At 40.6% G+C, this 15,648-nt stretch overlaps 1 protein-coding gene across 3 annotated transcripts in view; it reads left to right on the top strand.

The window, feature by feature from the left end:
* LOC140200358 (dihydropyrimidinase-related protein 3-like) overlaps window positions 1–15,648 on the top strand; it is a 225,229-nt gene that overhangs the window by 140,992 nt on the left and 68,589 nt on the right. For all 3 annotated transcript variants that reach the window (XM_072263576.1, XM_072263577.1, XM_072263579.1), the window contains exons 8-11: window positions 4,891–5,011; window positions 5,118–5,274; window positions 9,026–9,167; window positions 10,226–10,396. In XM_072263576.1, the coding sequence (XP_072119677.1) occupies window positions 4,891–5,011; window positions 5,118–5,274; window positions 9,026–9,167; window positions 10,226–10,396 (591 nt within the window). The remainder of the gene's footprint in view (window positions 1–4,890; window positions 5,012–5,117; window positions 5,275–9,025; window positions 9,168–10,225; window positions 10,397–15,648) is intronic.

Here is a 15,648-nt window from a genome sequence, read left to right as displayed (position 1 = left end):
CCATCAGGGTCCTGAACCAGAGAGGTTCAAGTCCAGTTCACTCAACGTCACCCACCCCATCACGGAACTGTTTGCACAACCTATGGACTCACTTTCAAGACCTCTTCATCTCATGTTCTTGATACTTATTGTTTATTTACTTGTTATTATTATTTCTTTTCTTTACTTTTTGTATTTACAGTTTTGTTTTTATTTTTTGTACATCGGCTGTTATTGTCCTACCTGTTGGGTGTGGTCTGTTATTGACTCTATTGTGTTTCTTGTATTTATCGTGATTGCCCACAAGAAAATGAATCTCATGATTGTATATGGTGGCATCTTTGTACTGTACTTTGATAATAAATTTACTTTGAACTTTCATTTGAACTGAATGCACGTGTATAAACATATCCTGCATTTGCATGAAATTGACTAGGATTGGCTTGGGTAAACTACATGGTAGTACAACCAAGTGGAAACAACAGAACAAGATGAATAAAGGATTAAAGCAAGTCATTTCAAGAAGCAGGAATTAAAGTAAATCGTGGAATAAAACTGTCTATTTTCATTTAATCAAAAATTGTTGATAAGATGTAAAACTAATGCAACAGATAAAGGAGCTGGAAGAACTCAGCAGGTCAGGCAGTGTCTGTAGAGGGAAATGGACAGACGTCGTTTCAGGTTGAGACTCTTCATTTGTCCTATAGATGCTACCTGACTTGAATTCATTGAGCTCCTTTGTGTGTTGCCCCAGATTTCCAGCATCTGCAGTTGAATGAGTCTCCAAATGTTAAAACAAAGTAAAATTGGTGATATGAGGAAAAGGAAGCAAAGTAGGATATCTGCAAAGGTATAAAAGTTAGAGATTCAAAGTCCAAAGTAAATTTATTATCAATGTACATGCATGTCACCATATACAACCCTGAGATTCATTTTCTTGTGGGCATACTCAACAAATCTATAGCAGATCTATAACAGGATCAATGAAAGATCAACCAGAGTGCAGAAGGCAAACTGTGGAAATTCAAATATAAATAAAGAGCAATGAATAATGGGAACGTGAGAAAATGAGATAATGAGTCTTGAGTAAGTTGATTGGTTGTTGGAACGTTTCAATGACAGGGCAAGTGAAGTTGAGTGTAATTATCCTCTTTTGTTCAAGAGCCCGATGGTTGAGGGGTAGTAACTGTTCTTGAACCTGGTGGTGTGAGTCCTGAGGCTCTTGTACCTTCTACCTGATGGCAACAGCAACCACAGAGCATGACCTGGGTGATGGGGATCCTATGACGGCATGTCATGTAGGTGTATTCAGTGGTTGAGATGGCTTTACCCACGATGGATTGGACCATATTGAGGATTTTCTGTGCAACGGTATTGCTGTTTTCATACCAGGCTGTGATGTAGCCAGTCAATATATTCTCCACTACACATCTGTGGAAGTTTTTCAGTTTTAGATGTCATGCAGAATTTCCGCAAACTTATTAAACTTAACGTTATTTAAAACTAATTGTTAATTTAGTAATCTTGTGTAGTAGCATCAATGTTAACAAGTCATCTTAGCCTCTTTAAACAGAGGGAATAAGTCTAGTTCATCCAGACAGTGGAAATTTCTATGCACCTGTTAACAGACTAGTGGTTAATTTTCTAAGTAAAATGCAGAAGGTACTGTTGTTTAATTACTTAGTGCTTCTCAGAACACCACTGGGATTAAAATGAGTCCTTCAGTGAACCACCCTGCCTCATTTAGAGTTCTCTTCACTATTTCAACAATATTATTGCAACCTTTTCCCCTGGGTTCTCTCCCATTGGTTCTTGATTTTCATTGATTTCACAGGTGAATTGTACATTATTTTTTTTAAAGCAAAAATGCTTGCTCCTTCAGTCAGTTAAATTGGTTAAGTTCCCAGGTTAATCCACAACCAGTGTTGAGTTAATTGTTTCAAGTGCCATGAGTGCCTTGTGTGGATTAGAGAAGGGAAAATCTGCCAGGACGTTTTTGGGTTGGAATGCTTTTTGGAGCTAGAACTCGCACACAGAGAATCGTCAGATGACCGGTGCAAGGGGCTGACTATCCGACCATAACACAGAGATGGATCAATAGAGCATTGAGAGAAAGCTGATGCAGACAAAAATGGGAAAGAGCCTCACTTCTCTAAAAACAAGGGAGAATATCAAAAGGAAAAGGATCAAAATTGTCTTTTTGATGCAGTGACGATGTAAAGTGAATAATCTTTCAATGAATTTTTTTTAGAAGGCAGCAGGACCCAAGGTTTAAAGTTTGAATTCAGCCCTGATAAAGATTTGAGTTTGTAGGAAGCTCATCAGTCAGGAATGCCTTCCCAGTGCCAGGGGTGATATCATGCATCATATGATGTACAAGGAAAAAAATAAGTGGCAGCCTTTATTCTGCAGTGCATGTTTATTTAGGCACTTTTACTTGTATGTGCACACCAGGCCGAGGCACCAAGCAGCTGGACACCACTTGTGGCCAGTGAGTGTCTGGTTGGAGTGGCTGTCAGGCACAGCAGTGAAGTAGCCTCTCCTACCTGAGAACACTGTAAATAGAGGTGGAAATAGGTCATTCGGGCCTTTATTGCTGCTTCACCATCCACCAAAAATCATGGCTGATCTTTTGCCCCATAGCATCTCCCTATGCTAACTGTACATTCTGAGATCCCCTCAGTATCAAAACATCTGCTAAGTTGTTGGCGAGACATTGAAGGCTGAATAGCCTCTTCCTGTGCTGTACAGTTCTGTGTTCTGTCTTGAATATCTTGTGCAGAGAATTCCAAGGATCCTTTTCCCTCTGGGTGAAGAAATCAAAGTTGACTTCTCAAGAACAAGGCACAGCAGTGCCTCGCCTCTTACAAAATTGAAGCAAGCAAGGCTCCCCCCCCTCCCCCAACCATCTTAACTGTGTTTTACAGAAGCACCATTGAGAACATCCTGACATGTTGCATCTCCAAGTGGTATGGGGGCAGTCTAACATTGGACCAGAAGTTCCTGCAAATAACTGAGAGAACAGCTGAGAGGATCACAGGGGTCTGTCCCTTCCATCCATCAGGGACACTCATCAGGAGCGCTGCGTACGCAGGACCCTTAGTATTATTATGGAATCCACCCAGCATCCTCTTTGACTTTCTACCATCAGGCAAGAGACTACGATGCATAAAAACAAGAACAATCAGGTTACAAAACAGTTTCTTTCCCCCAGGCCATTAGGCTTCTGAACTCCCTGCTACATAGTATTCAAAGTGTCGCTGGTTAATCTGTTCTTAAGAATATTTAATATTAATACACTTTAGTTTGTTATTTATGTGTGCTTCATCTGTTGTTTTTATCTTTACCTTCATAAGTTATCATGTGTTATGTGTGTTATGTTTTACATCCTGGTTCAGAGAAACGTGGTCTCATTTCGATACCATATAGTTAAATGACAATAGACATGACCTGACTTTGAGACCACAAACCTTGGTTCTGTACATCCCATCCAGAGGGAAGCATCAGCCTTGCATTAACCTTGCCAAGCCCCGTAAGAAGCATTCAGTTCCAGTAAGAACCAGATTTCAACGATGCAGATGCTGGCTGTGGTTCCCAGGCTGGCTGCTAGACCAAGTACTCTGCTGAGATCTTGCTAACGATCCCACGTTTGGTCAGGCTTGATTGTGGTTGCTATAGAATTTGGGAATACATTAATATATGTGAGCAAAGAAATAATCAAACGGATACAGAGGATGGTGGTTTTCTGTTTGAATGACTAAATTTTGCCGTGATACATTGGAGGATGACCAACATAACCACAGAACCAGGGTGGAAGAGGAAATTACGCATTTTCAGCATCAAATGCAAGCATCTATTGTTCAGAGGTGTCATAAGAAGCCTTTAGAATAAATTTGAACCAGCACTTGCATTGGTTGTCAGAATCACACCTGGGAACTGAACTGAAAGCCTTTGTTCACAGTTCTGTGAATGACAGGTTCTACAAATAATTTAGAATCAAACATCTGCCCTGATCTCTGAAATAAGCATCCCTTAAACTGAAACCATTTAAAGTTCCCAGAAGGAGTCTACAATATGTTTTAAGAGGAACAACATTCTAATCATTTTGTACCTTGCCATATGTTCTGATTTGCAATTGTGGAATCCTATTTAACCCTATGCCAAACTTCTGTCTGTCTGATATCGTCTTTGGAAAGACCAGGCCTAGTCCACCTCCACAACATTGCTTGTCTCTGCCTGTACTTTCTTCCTTTCATCCATCCGTCCATCCATGCTGAAATCTTTGTCCACGTAGTCTCGGCTGCAAGGGTGTATTATCTGATTCCCTACCCATGCCTATCTGCCAGTGGTGCCGATACGTGGCTCAGCATCACATTGTTTCTGTGAGGTGCTTTGCTAAGTTGTAACTTCCTTGCACAGTTGGTCCTTTGTTCTCCTGGTAACACCCAGGTTTTTCTTGGATTTTTTCCACCTTCCACATTATCTAGCTTCTATATTTCCCTTCTCTCTGTGGCTTCCTTCTTTTCATGTGGTTCTCTGATTACAGTGACCTTAAGCATTCTGCCTGAACTTAATCATTTGTAGAGCTAGGAGTTTAGTAAATATCAGCTAATTCAAATCTCTTCCCCCCACCCCCCACACACCCCTGGTTGGATCTTAAAATCTAACTGTGTGACCAAGTGTGTGGCACCCTGGTTGTTGTCAAATTTTGATATGAAATACCTTGTGTTTGTACTGCATGAAAGGTGCTATATACTGTAAATTTAAGCTGCTGATGAAGGAGGGTTTATCAGTAATGGCAGGACTGGTCAAGCAACAAGTGTTTCAAAAATGCACAGGTGACAGGATTTTGTAAGGTTTGTTGTTACAACGATCTGGCCTATAACAGAACTTCTTGTTTTTGTTACTTAGCTGGAAGCAGAAGCTGTTTTCCGCGCAATCACAATCGCTGGCCAGACCAACTGTCCTCTCTATGTCACAAAAGTAATGAGTAAGACTGCAGCAGATATCATAGCCCACGCCAAGAAAAAAGGTGGGGCTCGGTTTTCCTTTCCTGCCTGTTGGCCATGTGCATGTTTTCGCTCACTTGGGGAAGTATAGAGTTTTAACATTAAGACTTTTCATTTTCTGGTTGCCAGGAAACATTGTGTTTGGAGAACCAATAAGTGCCAGCCTTGGCACAGATGGCACACACTATTGGAGCAAAAATTGGGCCAAGGCTGCAGCTTTTGTGACTTCACCACCACTCAGCCCGGATCCCACTACACCTGATCACCTGGTCTCCCTCTTATCAAGGTAAGCCTGGGACTGAATTTGTGTGTCGGTGTGGAGAGGAGAGTTATTTTGAATGCATGCTGCTTGGTATTGATTAAAATATTTTTTGATATGAAGTGTCAAATATCATTAGGGGTCATAGTTGGGGGAAATGCACGCAATCTTTCTTCCAGGGTTAAGGAATGAAGATCTTGAGGGTTTTGGTTTAAGGTGGAAGGGATTGATTAATAGGAATCTGAAAGGCAATATTTTCATCCAGAGGGCGGTCAGTCTGCGGAATGATCTGCCCAGAGGCTGTTACTTTAGTAACATTTAAAAAGGTACTACGTGGCTTTAAGGGCAAATGGGATGAGTTTAGCTGGGAACCTTGGTATGGATTGGTTGGGCTGAAACCATCATTTAGATGCTGTTTGAATTTATTAAGTTTAAAATTTGGATGCATTTCAAACAGAATGTCTAGGTGGTATAACTTCAATTCATAGCTAACAATAGCCAATCCCCATGGGTCTCTGGATGTGCATGGAGACCCTAGCTTACTGTTGAAGCACATGGATCTCTGGATGTGCATTTAGAACCTAGTTTACTGTTGAAGCACATGCACACTATGCTGAGTCCTGTTGAAGAGTCTCAGCCTGAAACGTCAACTGTTTATTCATATCCCGTAGATGCTGCCTGACCTGCTAATTTCCTCCAGCTTTTTGTGTGTGTTGCTCCAGATTTTCAGCATCTGCAGAATTTCTCGTGTTTATTAATTTTGAACACATTGTTTAAGAATTGAGATACTTAGCTGTCTTTTACTTCATTGCTATCTTCTGAATGCTGTGTTGAAAGGGGGAGAAAAGGTGCCCCGTATTGAAAAGTAGATTAGAAATATCTTTTTTTCAGTATCAGGATTTTAGAATGGAATTCCAAACCAGGGAGGGGATGTTCCTTTAAGATTCCAGACTTGTACAAAGGATGGTTGTTGTGTTTGAAGCAGAAAACCAGAGTTTCAGGATCTATCTGGGGATTCATAATTATTCTGGTTTTGGGGTCTCCTGCATTAAAATTAGGCATTGTATTCAAAGAGAACCTAGCATATCCTTGAGCAATTTTCATAAACATATTACCAATTGATTACAGAATGCTAATTAATGATAGAATCTTAAATTGGTTTGCAGCCCAGTCTCCTGCAGTTAGGTAATGTAAGTATATAATCATTGTCAAATCTGTTATTGCTACCTGTGGAATTCCCAAATCATGTCATCAATGTGCAAAGCATTTTTTGCAACATCATGTCTAAACTGGGATATATTAATTATTTTGAATTAGTAACCCACTTTGTGATAATTGCTGGGTGCTGTAATGTTTATTTGTAAAATTAGTCAAGTATATATTAATTTAAAAATCTGGATTAAATTTAAATTTATGCTTTGCTATCATTAGGAAAATCTCAAATTTTGGGGGATGGGATTGAGGGAGGAACAGGATTTAAAATTTGTTACCAATGGATGCAATAAGTTGCGGGTGTAAGACAACGTACAAAGGAGAAGTATTGAGTTCCCTTGAGCTAAGGCAGTGAGTTGAAGCTGGAATTTCACTGCTGAGTGAAAGGCACTGCAGATCCATTGCCCTGAGCTGGTGCCTCCCAGTGGTGAGACAAAAATAGTGCAGCTGTAGGCATGCATTATACCATAGTGTATATGTCATATCTTGCAGTGTGGTCACTGAGCTATAATTCACTCTGGCAGAAAGAACGCAGTTGTCATCCAAAAAGCTGCAATATATAAATAACCTGGATGAAAACATCCAGGTGGGTTATCAAATTTGCACATGATAAAAAGATCAGTGGTGTTGTGGATAGTGTGGATGACTGGTGGTGGATCTAGCAGGATATAGATCAGTTGCAGATAATGGGCAGAGAAATGGCAAATGGAGTTTAACCCAGCCAAATGCAAAGTGTTGCACTTTGAGAGATCAAATGTAATGAAGCACTCTCTACTGTTAATAGTAAGCCCCTCAACGGTGCTGACATGCAGAGGGATCTTGGGATCCTAGTCCATACTTCCTGAAAGTGGCTACGCAGGTTGATAGGGTGGTAAAGAAGGCATATGGCAAGCTTGCTTTTATGTTTCAAAGAACTGAATCAAAGACTCGAAATTACATTGTAGCTTTACTAAAACTCTGCTTAGATCTCATCTGAAGTATTATTTTCTGTTCTGGTCACCCATTTTACGAATGATGTCAAGGTTTTGGAGAGGGTGCAGAATGTTTTTACCAAGACACTGCCCAGATTAGGGGGCATGTGCTATAAGGAGAGATCGGACAAACTTGGGTTGTTTTCGCTGGAGTGGTGGAGGCTGAGGGAATTCTCATAGAAGTTTGAGATTGTGGAGGTATAGATAGGCAGCCAGCCTCTTTTTGCACAGTTAAAATGTCTAATGCCACAGGACATACACTTAATTGAAGGGAGTTAAGTTCAAAGGAGATGTGTAGGACAAGGTTTTTTTTCCCACAAATTGGTGAGTGCCTGGGATGATGGAAGCAAAAACAAGAGGTATTTAAGTGGATCTTAGGCACATGAATGATATCAACATTGTGTAGGCAGAAAGAATTACGTTAGTTGGACATCTGATTACAAATTAAGTTAGTTGGACACATCGTGGGCCTAAAGGTCTGTCCCTGTGTTGTATTGTCTGTGTTCTGAACCATTCTCGTACTTATGGGTTCATTTTGAACTCTGAACCCAAACTCCAGACTAATAATTCATATTAGGGAGATAAAATGGTGTCAGCCATAGGCATGGGAAAAATAATGTCCATGTGCGTGGATCATTTGGATAGTTTGCCTTGGAGAAGGTTAGACAGAACTGTTCGATATTAAATGGGAAATAGGAAGAAACTATGTGACCTGAGGCAGACATTCACAATAATCTGCTTAAGAAGCAGAAGCAGATACACTGAGGTAAGGAGAACATGCAAAACGTTCTTAAGTGTCCTGGCAGCATCTGTGATGAGAAGTGGTGTTAACAGTTCAGGTCATAGATTTGATTTAAGAGCCTTGTGTTGTGATTGAGAATGCCATGCCTGAAAATCTGGTGGGGGCAGAATTAAATACAGCTTTCATATGTAGGTAATTATGAAAAGGAGTAGGCAAAGAGGAAGAGTATGCAGGAGGGGCCTGGATGGACAATCATTTTTTTTTTTAACAACCAGTTCAGTTATCATGGGCCAAATAACTTCCTGTCTTCATAATGAAATGTGATATAATATAAATTCATTTTTTAAAAAAATTGCTGAACCCTTGTTTGCATGAAATTCAATCAGTACGAGGAGCTTTGCTGATGATCACAGCAAAATCATCAGTTTGCAATTTTTGCATTCTGTGAAGATCTACCCAAATCTCAAATTGAAGAAGAGTAACCAGGATATTGATAGAAGTAGGAAGAACCTGCTATGAAGACAAGTGACCTGAGGGCACTGCTTCACAATCTGCTGAATAATCAAGAGGAAATCACCATCACAAATGCAGGAAACCTGAGGTAAAGAGGAAAGAAATTCTCAAGAGGCCAGGCAGCATCATTGATGAGGGAAGTAGAATTAACAATTCAAGTTTGGAGAATTTTTAAAAGTGTTTTTAATTGCCGTTTTACAAATTGCTTTGAGTACAGATGTACATTTTCATGTCTAGGCTTGTATATCATTGTTAGTCTAGTTAGAGCCTCTTTGAGGGACGTGTTTTGAAATGTGGATTTCACTACCTCGATCAGTGAAGTGATGATATCTTTATCCAGTGGCGACTTGCAAATAGTGGGAAGTGCCCATTGCACATTCAGCACAGCCCAGAAGGCAATTGGAAAGGATGACTTCACCCAGATTCCGGAAGGTACAAATGGAGCCGAGGAGCGCATGTCCATTATCTGGGACAAGGCCGTGGTAGGTAGACATGTTACTTTATGCTTGTAGCAGGCCACCCAGGGATGCATCTGATTTTTATTAGCAAACTGCACCTTTGTTCATACAAAGTGTGAACAGGACTTATCATGTTGTCACCACATATTGTTGTGCTGTTACCATGGAGCCCACAGCACAGCAGGAAACCACAGGACCTCTTGGTGCTGGGCCAGTTTCTTGAAAGAAGTGACAAATTATTCCTGCTTCTCCTGCTTTTGAAGCTCGTTATTTATCCAATTTCCTTTTGATCATTATTACTTCAGGTATTTCATCCTGGATCAGAGCAACTTTCTAAATGTAAAAAAAGCTCTTCTGCCAATTTGCCTGCATGGTAACTTCATGGCATGAAAGATGGTTAGGCTGACACAGAACAACAAATGACGTGCCAAAGAATCCTAAAATTATATCTCTGTGAACAAAACCTTTTAGGTACATGGATTAGAATAATATAATTACTCTGATGTGAACTGACACCGTTCCCATGATAACATCCCAAGATAAATTGTGTAAATTGTGCCTGGGTGAAGAGCTGAAAACTTAATCCAACTTGCATGTTCAAGACAGTTTGCTCCAGTTTATTTTTTCTCAATATTCCACAGTTAATATCTTACTGAACATACTATCAATAATACAGTAGATCATGTTTCATACATAGCAAATCTGCTTTTGTTGCTTGTTCTCCAGCTGTTGTCCATTCATAGAGCAATCCTGTTATGTACAATAGGTGCAGATCAAGAATGACAATGCAATAGTAAGATTAATTAAACATTTTTACTGAGATGTTAGTCATGGTACACACTGGACAACTTGAAGTTTGGGAATGCGAAAAAGCCCACCAAGACGAGAAACATGTACCTGAAAGCCTGTGCAAAAAGAGAGGGCCTTTTGTGGGTTGGAGGTCCAATCCAATTCACATTACGATCATTCAGCCGCATATGCACCTGTCACGTTCCAACAATTGTTATACCGGGTTCAAATCTCAGGTCTGCCTTCCCTCCTTGCAGTCCCAAGGACTGAGATATTTGATTCTTTTCCAACAGGCAACTGGTAAAATGGACGAGAACATGTTTGTGGCTGTAACGAGTACCAATGCTGCCAAAATCTTCAACCTGTACCCAAGAAAAGGCAGAGTGGCAGTTGGGTCTGACAGTGATCTAGTAATTTGGGATCCAGATGCAGTGAAGACCGTGTCTGCCAAAACCCATCAATCTGTAAGTTCATTGGCAACTTTTTATTTTAACTTGTCCATTTGCAGGATGTTGATGAGGACTGTTAGTGTATTCTGGAGTTAGGTTATACAGCAAATATTAATTTTACTCACAACAATCTTCAGACCTGAATGTGCCTTGTAGAATGAATTTAAAGTGCAGTTTAAACAATAGTATCCTTGGAGCAGTAGACTGGAGTTGATTTCAAACCAGACAATACTGATTAACATTCATTTTGAGTGTCTGTGAAGATGGAAGTGTTTGAAAACTATATGTAATTCAAAGCAAGTATTGTGGATACATTGGAACTGTAGAATTGTGCTGCTGTTAAATCTTTGATCTTAAGCATATAAAGTATTGGGTTGAGCAGGCCTCTACTTTCAAGAATGTCTCAATATGCCTGCTGCTTATTTTTGTTGAATAAAACACTTCTAATTCCATTAGATTCAGTGTCTCTCCAGTGACTTTGCTCATGTTACAACAAGGCCCATCCCCAGTAGACCCTATGAAGGTGGTGGTGAGATACCATCTTGAACTGCTGCAGTCTTTTTTTCTTGTAGTGCAGTTCAGTAGGCAGTTGCAGGACTTTGATCCACTGCCAGTGATGGAGCATTGATATGTTTCCAAGTCACATCAGTGTGACGTGGAGCAGAACCTATCTGCAACAACTTTGAGGAGAGAGAGGCTGAGGGTTAGGAAATCCTGTTGAATATACAACCTGCCAGGTAGCTGCAGGGTATTGCGAAACTGCTGTTAAGTTTCAATTCAGATGAATTCTCAACTTGGAAACATTGACTGTCCATTTTCTTCCACAGATGCTGCCTAATCTACTGAGTTTCTCCAGCAGCATAATTTTGCTCCAGGTTTTTTCTGCCTTTGTCTATCTTTCCCCATCAACTTCCGTCTGCTTGTCATTTCCCATCCACTGCCACCTCACCTCCCCCTGTTCTAGGCTAGTTCCACCAGACTCTATCCCATCCCATCTATACGGGCAGTCTTTCTTCCCCCTCAATCCTAATGCAGGGTCTCAAACAAAACATTGAAGTAAAGTTGAACTTAGTCCAGCTGTTGTTGTTAGGGCAGGCTGTATTAGTTCTACAGAATTTTTAACTCATGCATCTTATCTACAGAGGTATATAAAATTATGAGGGGTATAGATAGAGTAAATACAAGCAAGCTTTCTTTTAGAAATCTCTGTAGAGATCATGGGTTACGGGTGAAAGATGAAATAATTAAGAGGAAGATGAGGGGGAGCTACTTCACTCAAGGTGGCAGCAGAAATAATGGCATGATTTCACATTTAAAGAAAAAAATGGGTAAGTACATGGATGGGAGGGTATTGAAGGCTATGATCCAGGTGCAGGTCAATGGAATTAGGCAAATTAGTAGTTCTGTATGGACTAGATAGGCCAAAGGCCCTGTATATGCTGTAGTGTTCTATATCTCTACAGTGAAAGAGAGATCCAATCTGCATGTGCGCACTAAACAGGAGACAGAAGTGCATTGTTGCAATGGTTATATTATTGGATGAATAAATCAGACAATTAGAGTCTGATTCCCATGATATCAGTGTAAGAACCTAAATGAATTTTTGAAAAAGTGAATCTGGAAATATAAATGCAAGATCAGTATTCATGTTCTGGTTTTTGTTCTCTAAGAGCCAAACTTGTACAATATACTTTGTCAAAGGAAACTGCTTGGCTTGCCTTGGTGACCTGTGATTTGCTCTTTTAATGGACCCCTGAAGTGATCCAGCCAGGCTGTGCAGTTCAAAAGTTGGGGAGATCATTTCAGGGCCGTTGGGAAGGTAATCACCATGGCAGAGGGTGAAGGAATTTCCTGCTGGCACCTCATACCTGGGCCATGCATGAGGAATGGTTCAGGACCCTGATGACATCTGGGATGCCCGTTTTTGAACAATGACCTTGCAGATGGATCAAAGTAGAACATTGTAGAACAAGCTATCAGGTGCATTGGGTGAAGTACTTCCAGCTAGAGTGATAAGCTGTTAGAAACTGTAATGAAGAATTTGAGATTGTCACATCTAGCAAGAATCAACCAAAGTTGATTAACTCCCAATTAAAGCTGGTATCTGTGAAAGGATGGCTCTAATGGCTACCTACAATCTGTCATCACTGTAAACAGGATGAGGAAGTTTATATTGCTGTCTTAGTTAGGTCATGACACTCCACACAGTTTAGATTTTTAGAATATTTGAATTTATTTGGCCCATTGATATGGACTGCAAAGCAAAAACCAAGAGAACCTGATAGGAGAGTGGAGTTATGTTGTGTCTGTCGTGTCATTAGAATCAAGTAATTTATTGATATTCAAGGCTCTTATGATGTGGAGAGAAATTTCAGTGCATCGTTGACAAAAACTTCATTAGAGTCTCTGAAGGACTGTTGTTCATGAGCAGACTGGTCAACTCATTCATGAATTACTTACTCTGCTTGATAGTTCGGGACACTGGAATCCGAGATGACCATAAGACGCAGAAGCAAAATTAGACCATTAGACCTATGGAGCATACTCTGCCATTCGTTCAAGACTGATTTATTTTTCCCTCAACTTCATTCTTTCCCCCGCTCCCCAAAACACTTTACATAAAAGCAAGCCCTAGTTTTCCATGAGATCGTGGTGGAGAGGGAATCATAATAGGCAGAGTGTATGATGGTGAGTTAGTGGAGACGAGGGTAAAGTGTGGTTTGAGAGGTGGATATGACAGAGTTGGGTGAGTGTTGCCGCTTTGCTAAGTTGAATCACTTCTCCTTAAGGAACCATGAATTCCAATTACATTGATCTACAGGCATTTCTAGCGTGGAGGATAGGATCAGAGCAAAACAGCCAGTAACATTTGGGCCAGAGGCTTTGCAACACATGGGCTGTAAACCCACATCAAAGGTTGCAAAAATTGTGGCTTTTTTTTGTTCTTAGTTCTTCGTCACAGACTTAACCGTACTCCACATCATGCGGAATTATTTAGTCTTTACTGCCTGGGTTGCACATCATCGACATGTCTGTATTTCTCCATTTCATCAGCTTTTTTTGTTTTTTTTTTAAGTCCTCTGCAAACAACTGTTTCCTTTCATATTTCACTATCTTGCTGCAAATATAGCTTTTGTTTTTTTGGATCTGCATTCCTCAAATACCCCAAATTTTAAAGGTGATTCTGTTTCTCCTGTACCTTTTTGAGGCACATTTCTTGTGGATGTTCTCTTCCTTGTCCTTTCATCACACTATCTGCTTCAGTTCTCTCCTTTTGCATTGTTTCTGTCTTGTATGGTAACAAGCTATGGCCCTACTCATCCATACTAACCAAGATGACCGTCTAAGCTAGTCCTATTTGCCTACATTTGGCTGATATCACACTTTTCTTCTCCACGTACTCATTTAAATGTCAGTGGACCTGCCTCAATCACTTCCCCAGGCAATTTATTTCATTTACACACGACAGTTTGTTATATGAAGTGTGTTTGGCCCCTGGACTGCATTCGCTGGAATTCAGAAGAAAGAGTGACCTAATTGAATCCTATCGAATGTTGAAAGGCCTCAAAGGAGTGGATGTGGAGAGGAGAGAATGTTTCCTATGGTGGGAGAGTCTAAGACCAGAGGACACAGCCTCACAATAGAAGGACATTCTTTTCGAATGGAGATGAGGAATTTCTTTAGCTAGAGAATGGCGAATCTGGAAGTCATTGCCACAGGCATTTGTAGAGGCCGAGTCTTTACGTATATTTAAGGCAGAGGTTGATAGATTATTGAACAAGAGAAAATCTGCAGATGCTGGAAATCCAAGCAACACACACAAACTGCTGCTGGAGGAACTCAGCAGGCCAGGCAGCATCTACGAATAAAAGTAAGCAGTCAATTGATGAAGGGTCGCAGCCTGAAACATCGACTGTTTATCCTTTTCCATAGATGCTGCCTGGCCTGCTGAGCTCCTCCAGCATTTTGTGTGTGTTGGTAGATTCTTGATTGGTCAGAGCCTGAAGTGATATGGGGAAAAGGTAGGAGACTAAGGCTTAGAGGGAAAATGGATCAGCCATGATGAAATATCAGAGCAGACTTGTTGGGCCAAATGGCCTAATTCTGCTCCTCTATCTTATGGTCTAAAGAGTAATAATGTCATCCCAGTCGATGAATCCATTTCTGTGCAGATGCTATTTATAGCTGACCTTTTACAGAACCAGATGTCCAATTATCCTAAGAACCATGTAACCTTGATGAGTTTTGCCCTTTCTGTTGGTTCCCCATATCCACCTGGATGTGAGTATGCTGACTAATCTGTGTGGTTTGCTTGCGCACATTCTCCCCCCTGAGAGTGTGTCTCAGCTGGCCTTGACTACAGTGTCCTCAGGGAAAACTAAAGGGCCTTGACAACACAGAGAGGCCTGTTCAAGGTTTTTTTTGTGACAGTTTGTTCCTTTTCATTTGGCACTTTCTGTTCTTATTCATTCAAGCATAACTTTATAACTTAGACTATCTGACCTGTTTTCAAACTGGCTTGATATAAATGGCTCAGAGGTTAACTGGTATCTGTAAGGCTAAGCTATTCTGATAACATGCAGTAGGCAAGAATCTTGCTCAAAAGCCTGGCGCTATATAAGTTAGTGGCTTGTGAATGGGGTTCATGTAGGACTGGTGTTGATAGTGTCCAAAGGTTCAGTGGGCTGAAAGTTCTATCTTTGTGCTGTATTTCCCTGACTCTCCTGAGCAGTTTACTCCAGGCTAACGGTGATGTCCAGCAATGGGCTTTGCTGTTCCAGAAGCCTTTGCGTTGCAGAGCACAGTTGTGTTTACAGTCATGTGTGTAACGCTGGAAGAAATTGTGAATTGCTGTACTTAGATCAGTAGTGTAAAACTTTGTCCCATTGCATCAGAACCAACTGCTGCCACGTAGTTACACCGTGTCTTTTAGCATGTCCCTGTGAACTCTCTTTAAATTCCAGTTGATCTGCAACTCTCAAAGATTTTGTGAGCTTGTATATGGTAAGGTGGCAAGTGTCAGAGCTCTGAGCAAGAGACATAAACCAGGCTGCAGCAGAGTAAACCGAGACACTGAGCTTGAGGATGCAATCTTTTAAAGCCTAAATTTGATCTGATTTGATGCAGATTTTGGAACATAGTTTAGAGGTCTAGAGGGTTCATTAACTGGTGTTGAGGGATTAAGAAAACAACATTAATCCATACTGGAAAACTTGGATAGAGTAGACGCGGAGATGATGCTTACATTCGTAGGGAATCTAGGATAA

This window comes from Mobula birostris, chromosome 7, assembly GCF_030028105.1.
Source record: "Mobula birostris isolate sMobBir1 chromosome 7, sMobBir1.hap1, whole genome shotgun sequence".
Lineage (NCBI taxonomy): Eukaryota > Metazoa > Chordata > Chondrichthyes > Myliobatiformes > Myliobatidae > Mobula > Mobula birostris.
This window is presented reverse-complemented; position numbering and strand designations above follow the sequence as displayed.